Genomic DNA, 8,355 nt, shown 5'->3' with positions numbered 1-8,355 from the left:
CTTATGTGATCTAGGGTTTTCCTGATTGCTAGCTTGACCCTTAGAGTCAAACCTTTTACCCAAGGTCGTAGATTGAGTTCTAGATTGCTCAAAATTTGAATCATGATAAAGAATAATTGTAAGCAAAAAAAAAAAAAGGTAAATTAGTTCTAGTTTCTCCCACTACCTTCTCCATTGATGAGGATGAAATCGATCATCATAAATAAAGGATCAAAATTTTGTTAAAATAGATAGCAAAAAGAAAAAAAAAAAAAAAAAAAAAGACCAACATTTTTAGCTCGAAATAAAGTAAATTTTTGTAAGTTTTCTAAGATTTTCTTTTTCTTTTCTCATTTTTTCCATTTGAGATGAGTGGATATATATGTTGAGCTCAAAAAACAAAACAAAACAAAAAAAGACGATGAACTCGGACCTTTGAAGATCTTCACACAAACCAAGTTTATAAAAGTTCTCCTATGAAAGTGTTTTTTATTTTTAAAATAGTAGCAAAAGTAAAGGAAAAATGATTTAAGCGTGCTATATTAAAATATTGTATTTTGGGAACAATTTCCTAAATATCAATTTTAGAGAAATTCAAGCAAAATATGTTTTGAATTCAAAATGATATTTTTTTTGTTTTCAAAAATAGAAAACTGTATTCCAAATTAGATTGTCAAGTTCCAAACAAACTTTTGTTTTATAAAATATTATACAACTGTTTTATAAACCATTTTTTAGTTTTTAAAAACAAATCCCAAACATGGTGTATAGGTTATAAATCATTAAAGTTACCCCATAACTTTTTCAATTTGTTTTTACTACAAATACTTATAACCGTAAATTAATTTTTTATTACAATTCTTTTACATATTTTACAATCCCATTTGCTAAAATTTGGAGGTATGATATTGAGAAATTGTTTTGGGTATCATAATTGAAACCATGCCTCTAAGGATGATATTAATTTCATCAGCGTTTGATTTGATTTGATGGTGGCACCCATCTATGATTCCCTCATATAACCACTGCAAAACTGATTTATGGGTGCGGCTGGAAGTAGATTTGGATTGAAATGACAGATGAGTGAATGAATTAATGAGAGTTTATTGCAGGAAGAAAGGCGCTTGGATTAAGGGCTTGACTCCTCTACTTTTACATTCACCTTTACCTTTACCTTCACCTTCACCTTTACCTTCACCTTTACCCTATTGCTGTCTGTTGATATGGTGAGTAAATTTGAAGAAGATTTGTCTTTTAACACATTCACAGAATGAAAGAGTTTTGGAAGGAGGAGGAAGAATGCAAGCCAGCGTCAGCAGCCACATTATGAGCCAATCCTCCTTGGACACGTCTCCGGAGGAGTTGTTAGAAAAAGAATCCCAGCAAAGCTGAATTTAAAGAAAAGGCCCCACGCAAAGACAAAAGCTCCTGCAATCCCCTGGTCCCTACATACCTGCTCATCCTGCCCAACCCCACTCCTCTAGTACTTTGGCCCGGCAGAGAAAAGCTAAAGAGAAATGAATGGTTGTGACTGGTGACTGGGGAGGTGAAGAGGGGGGAGAGACGGAGGAAGAGACAGAGAGGTGCGAAGAGACAAAATGGGAAGTCGAAAGTCAGAGTGCAGTGGCTTTACTTCAAAGCCCCCATCTTTTTTTGGCTTTTATTTTGTTTGTTTCCTTTCTCTTTATCTTCATCCTAATTCTTCCCCATTCATGTGTGTGTGCTGGCACTGCTAGTATCAGTGCTTCAGGCACTGCCCTCACCTGCTGTAGTACTCTACCATCCCCATATACTGGGTCCCCAGATTTAGGATTCTTTTATTATTTCTTTCCCTTCCTCTCTCTCTCTCTCTCTCCCTCCCTCCTCCAGCAATTCTTCATGTTGCTCTTGTTGCATGCATGAAGAAGGGAAAAATGGAAAAATGGAGTATAGTACTCACTGGCGAGGGCCACACTTGTAACTTTAACCAGATTCTTCTTCTACACCATTTGTCCTCCTTTCTATTCCCAAACTGCCCCCCCATTTCTCTCTCCTCCTCTTCCTTTATTCCGGCAACTGTTTTAGGGTCAGCTGCAGGAGCAACCACTGTTTTGCTGTTTTTCTGTTGTTTGGTTTGGTTTGGTTAGTAAGGACCGGAGAGGAGTTCCACTCAATCTAAGATGATGCTTGTTTCCCTGTTACATATATACATACATATATGAGAATCTTTTGCAATTAATTTGCTTAAATTTGAATGTAACATATAAGATTATATTACATCCATCCATGTGGTGTAATTCAAGAATTCAAGAATTCAAGAAAAAACATATCAGCAATAGAACATTAGTTTCTTAACATTCTCGCTGAGTTTGGGTAGAGGAGTAGTCTTAGGAGGGGCAGCTCGGGAGAGTGCACAAGTACTACTTGTAAATGTAGTGAATTCTGATCGCTCCAGGTAGAGTCTGCCTCTGTATGCAGCCAGGTGGGCATAGTAAGCTGGTGGGACCAACGACACAGGCTTTGTACATCTCACAAATGTGTAGCATAGACTGTAAACCAGCTTCTGTACTTCATCAGAAGTGAAATGGTTTTCATCCCACAATATATGGTAGTGGGTTGGTCGGCTTGTTCCCTTCACCCCCCAATGGCTACAAAGATAGAAATCAAATTCCCTTGGGTGTGTAATCACAGCATCCACAACTGTCCCTGGGGGAATGTTCTCCTCCAACAACTGGTTTCCTGTGGAAGATGGGTGGTTGCTTTCATTCCGAAACAACCTCGTGTGGTGCCTCTTCTGCACCACTGCAAAAGTAATGGGAGGTCTGTAATTGGGAAATCTACAACAAGCCACTCTTATAGCTTGCAACTCCTCTTGGAGCACCTTATAGAACTGGGTTTCGCTCACTCCATCCCTGAAAAAAATGATCCTCTTGGGGAGTTTGGATACTTGCTGATAAAAATCATCCAGTATTTCTCCAACCATGGCACCAAGATCCTGGATGATTTCTTGACGATGGGTCTGGGACCTCATTCTTGAAACATACTTGTTAGCTGCTGGCCAGTTCATGCTCCCAACCACAGCAGCAATGGAGGGGCTGAAATCATCAAGAGGATGAGGATGAGTCACATCAGCACCCATAAAGATGACTGGCTCATCAGGCCGAAGCAGCCGTGGTATCTGGGAAGGAAGTGAATTGTACAAGGCAACAGTGCATCCTCCCATTTTGGCATTGATCTTGAGAGCCAGGTTTGCCAGAAACTGTGAACTCGACTTGCCAAGATTTTGGTACAAGCAGCACTGACTTACAACCCCAATGCTGGTCTCAGCAATTCGCTTCAAATCTGCATACCCTTTGTGCTTTCTCTCCATTATGCATATAAGGAGCTGGAGATTATTCAATGCAGCTGTGTGGATTTTCTTCAGTTTGGATTCCAAAAGGGAGACATTGTTGAGAAGTTGGATTGGTTCAAACTGGGGGCTCATGATAGTGTTTTTGTTAAGAAGGATGCCCAATTGTTCACACCTTTGAGAAAGCTGGATTATGAATCTGGGAATATTGGATTTCTGATCAGGAGTGCCACCAAAACTAATCAGTGCCCACCTTTCTATGCAAGTCCCTTCAAACACATGACTGTCCAAAAGGTTCCATTGCCGGTCATGACGAGAAGGAATTAGATCTCTTACATGCCCACCCTCACCAAGTTTTAGCTTAGGAGGTTGAAGAACTCTTCCATTCAATCGTGTCATTTCTCTTGAAACATGGAGTTTGAATTCTCTTTCCTGGCTGCCACTGTCAAAAGCCAAAAGAAACCAAATTTGTTAGAAACAAATGGAAGAAAAACCAGATTAATTTGTAGGTGTTGAAGAGAATATTAAGAACAATCTTCTTCTCTAACCCACCAACCCTATATTAGATATTATCATGTGATTACCTTGTTGGCCCAACTGCTCCTCTCATGACCCCATCAATAATGGCTTTTCTTTCTCGTGGTCTTTGGCAGCCCATTTTAAGTATTCTTGCAGTTTGATCATCAGAGAGCTTCCCAAGAAATTTTTGGCCTTCACAGATCATACAAAGCTCCATAGGAAGATAGCATGGTTTGCTCCTACTAATCTGCAAACATGGCAAGTTCCTGAACTGTATATCGTAGCCATAGTGATCCTTGAAGTAATTCACCAGCCTCAGAATCTTCCCATCCCTGTCTTCAAACCAGAGATTTTCTGTAGTTTCCTCAGTTAAGCTATGCACCCGATATCTCTGAACAGTCGCTCTATGACGTACAAAGACCCTAATATTCTTCAATGCCTTCTCCACTTCTTTCCTTTCTTCGCCCGTCAAACCTCTCGTCTTCCTTTGGGAAAGGTCTCGAAGAAACTCAACTCGCTTCTGCAAGTAGGGTATTATTCCAATGCTCTCATGGAAAGCAGTCACTGAAAAATCCACATTGAGAGCAAGTCCTTGTTGGGTTGGTCTAAGACTCTGAAAGAACCCTCTTAATCCAACCGCTCCTCCTCCAATATCTTTAGTCCCTCCCATTGAGCTCGAGTACAGGGATCTCCCCACAGGCAAACACTTCTCAGTGGGACTCTCCCTCAAAACAATATCCAGAGCATGAAGATAATCCTGAGGAAGTGGTATCCAATCATCTCCCTCTTTGCTCAAGTAGCTATTCAATTCCTTTCCATCAAATTTGGATACAAGCTTGATGTTTATGCGGAAGAGCTTAAGCTGTCGATGCTTCTCTTGCAAGTCTCCTGAGGGGGACAATGACTTGCTAGTGGGAATTGGAAGGCTAATGAATAGCTCAAGCCTGTCATTTTGGAATTCAACTGGGCTGTAGAGATTCTTTCGTCCATCAAAGGCAGGAAGAGCACCAGAGAGCTCAACAGAGTTCTCCTCTACTAGTTTTCTCTTGATCATTCGAGCAACTTCCTTGGAAGGATTTGGAGAGATCTCAACATCATAATGGAAAATTCTCTGCAAAGAATCAAATTGGACAAGAAAATGGTTTGCCAAGAGAGAGATAACTGGCCCTTCTACTCCACCAGAATCTGGTCTTCTTGCAGCCACCAGTGCTTGTGTGGCACCCATGACCTTCCTTCCATTTTCTCCTCTAAGGGGGGAACTGGCTCGCCGCTGGGTGTCCTCTGATGCTGTTTGGATGGGAGACCAGAAACAAGAATGTAAGCGACTACTTAAACAATCTATGGAGTCTAAAGCTAGACCAAGTACGACGGTAGAATACCCAAAGATTGTAAAGAAAAAGATAAAGAAAAAACTATGAACTTTTCATATTAGAATTGGCAAGTTCATCAGTCTCCCCTTGCTGATTGATTAAACACAGTATATCAGAAAGTCATATTTGGAAAATAAATAAACAAATATGTAACACAACAATCAAAGACCATTTGGGTTTTCAACATATTTTGTTGCTGAGGCATCCAACCAAGAATCTCTAATGTTCTTGCATAAAGACGATTGCTTGCCTCTGTGAAGATGGAAAACCTCAACTGGGTGACACCTTGATGCTGTCACTCAGGCATTACTCCATAGAGTTGCAAGGCTCACACAAATCTTAAAACAACCGTAACATACTTCGCTTCCAATTCGAAAACAGATTCTTCTAGTCATTTATGCAGCTATGGGTGGATGCATGACTGAATGCCACTCTACAGAATTTATCCATAGACGACAAAACCAAAATATCACAATCCCCTTCGCAAGAAAAGTGGGTTTTCTCTTAATCAAACTCATATATATGCTCTTATAAAGACGGGGGAAAATGAGAACAGAAACAAAGAAGAAAAAGAACGAAGAAAAGAAGAGGGTTCCCCTACAGTGTGTACCTGGTAATACTGTGAGTACTGAGACCTGGGTATCGGAGGAGGTGGCACGAGGGGGGTTGTTCTGCTTCCATGAAGGTTTATGCAAATGGGTTTTTGATCTACAGCTCTGGTTTTGAGGCAGAGGCGGGGTTGCAGTTAGTTGCAAAGGTATGGGAGGAGGGAGAGGGAGAAGAGCTGGGTAGCTCTGGTACTGGTTCTGGTTAGAGAACCTGAAAGGATTTGAGTATTGCAACAACTGATGGTCATGAGGGTTGGTCCTTCCTCTGAAACTCCTTTTGGGAGTGCATTTCTTGTTAGCATTGGACTCTTCTGTTTCTTCCATGACTTGATAGAGAGGGGAAAAAGTGGGAGAGAAAAGGGCTGTTGAGCATGAGAGAGAGAGAGAGAGAGAGAGAGGCTATGTTTCTGATATCTGTGGGGGAGTTCTCAGCAGAAACTAGTTATTTAAGAGTGAGAGGGGAGGGGTGTTGGTCTGGGTTTTAGTTCTTCTGATTCTTTATGTCCAGTTCTAAAATCTGAAAGAGGTTCTGATGGTGATGAATGATAAATTCAAAGGGAAAAGGGAGGCACCTGGGTTCCTTAAAAAGAAAGGAAAAGGCCACACACACCATGAGGCGGATATGTGAATTTGGAATTGGAGGTATGCAATCTGTGCATAATAAAGAGTATTCCTATGATCCTATCTGTGTAAGTGGGAGTTTTGTTATCATCGATGGACTACCTGTCAAAAATATATAAAAGCCTATGCTAGCCCTTTTCCTCCCCTCTTTTTTTCCTGGAATCTTTTTTGAAGTCAAATGAAGAGGAAGAAGCAAGGTTTATTCTCCTTTTTTACTCTTTAATCATACTGCCGTCGAGAGTGATTGAACTCTTCATGTTCTCTTTGGCTCAATTTGATTAACGTGTTATTTATGTCTTCGCATCCTGGACTTGATCAATTGGATATGATATCCCATAAATAAAGTTTTTAGCATATAGACATACTGGATCCTACTGGGTCCATTCCGCAGACCCAAAAGATAAAAAGGGTGGAGGACAGTGGACAGAGGAGGGGCATATAGAAGAACCCCATTACAATAAGTAATTATTAGTCAATGAGATAGGTTGGCAAAGAGATGTCAGCAGGGTCAAGAGTTGAGGGGGTTCTTTCTTTCTTTCTTTCTTTCTTTCTTAATTGCTTATTAGACATATCACATTTGCTGATATGATGCTGGGGCTAGGTCTTCCCCTCTTTCTTATTCAATTTGCCTGAACCCAATCCCCCTTGTACCAAAAACAGGTGAAAAACAATCGAAGGTGCCCTTGCGCCTGAGGACCCTTTTTCATTTATTCCATCCACTTCTGCTTACAAGTAACAGCCCCCCTTTTGCTCCATCTTTTGTCAACATGTTCAATGCTTAGTGGGATGACAAGGGACCATTCCTGCACTTGGGAAGGGGGAGGTGGGTCTTTTTGATTTCTGAGGATAAACATTGTTGGAATGTGGTGATGGGACAACATAATTAGTATGGAGCCTAGGGTTTTCAACTCAATTTTGAGTTGGACCACATCACACTCATCGTAGTCCCACTTCTTTTTTATACGGATTCCTTAGTGTAGGGACAAAAAAATTAGGGTTGTTGCAAGCTGACACTTGGCTCAATCACATTGGCCATGTGCCTCAATTACCTGCCAAGAGGAAAAGAAAGTTACCCACCTTGCTGAAAGCTTGAAATTGGGTGGCTGTTATTTAACCCTCACTGAATTGAGAGAGGAAATCTTAGGCATCCTAATCACTAGCCAACTATAAAGTTGTGATGATGGTCTTATCTTCACTTTAGTTTCATTATGATGGTCACAAAGAAAAGCACATGTGCTTTCTGGTATTTTAATGGAAAACTACAGCTCTGGCCAAATAAATATTCAGCTTGTCCACCATAGCCACAACAGACCATAACTGTTTCAGTTAGAAACTTTAGTGTGATAATACCATCACCTGGGTTGCCAGGTAGGGTTTTCGTTTCCTGTAACATCAAGTATAGACCCCTAGAAAAATGGAAGAAAAAAGGACAAGTTATAAAGGGATAGGGAGATGTGAACCTTGCTCTCAAAGTAAAATCCCAAAATGGGTTACAACAAAATCTACAATAGGAAAGAAAATTTCCCACCCCCTTGGTCTTTTTCATTGAGATGGAAGTCAACATGTTTTCTTTTACCTTGATTTATTATTTTAATATCATGGCATAATGATATATAACTTGAATTTTTTTTTTTTCTTTTTTAATGGAGGATAGTTTGAGATGGGTGATCACATCATTGTGCATATGGCATTCAAGATAGTTGATAGGTGAGGAGTTATCTCTGTACTAGGTAGAATTAATGAATCCTGCAGTGCCCATAATAAAGTTACAGTACCTAATGCTTGCCTCTTGACTGTTTACATGTTCTTTACTGATTCTGCAAATAAAGTAGCAGTCCAAAGCTTTCTCTAGACTTCATTTGAAAAGTTAAAACAAGCAAAGACAAGCTCAGTAAAAACAATACGAGGGATGAGGGGCAAATGTGAATCA

General features: G+C 40.2%; 1 protein-coding gene across 1 annotated transcript; it reads right to left on the bottom strand.

Moving 5' to 3' along the window:
* Nucleotides 1-2,175: 2,175 nt before the first annotated feature.
* On the bottom strand, nt 2,176-6,664 carry LOC100242077 (protein argonaute 7). Its single transcript, XM_002268637.4, has 3 exons — nt 5,807-6,664; nt 3,892-5,113; nt 2,176-3,749 (listed from the first exon to the last, which is right to left on the bottom strand). The coding sequence occupies exons 1-3, from the start codon at nt 6,126-6,128 to the stop codon at nt 2,288-2,290; spliced, it is 3,006 nt and encodes a 1,001-aa protein (XP_002268673.1). The 5' UTR covers nt 6,129-6,664; the 3' UTR covers nt 2,176-2,287.
* Nucleotides 6,665-8,355: the final 1,691 nt, after the last annotated feature.

Source organism: Vitis vinifera, chromosome 3, assembly GCF_030704535.1.
Source record: "Vitis vinifera cultivar Pinot Noir 40024 chromosome 3, ASM3070453v1".
Lineage (NCBI taxonomy): Eukaryota > Viridiplantae > Streptophyta > Magnoliopsida > Vitales > Vitaceae > Vitis > Vitis vinifera.
The sequence above is the reverse complement of the archived record's forward strand: the minus strand, read 5'-3'. Positions and strand labels throughout refer to the sequence as shown.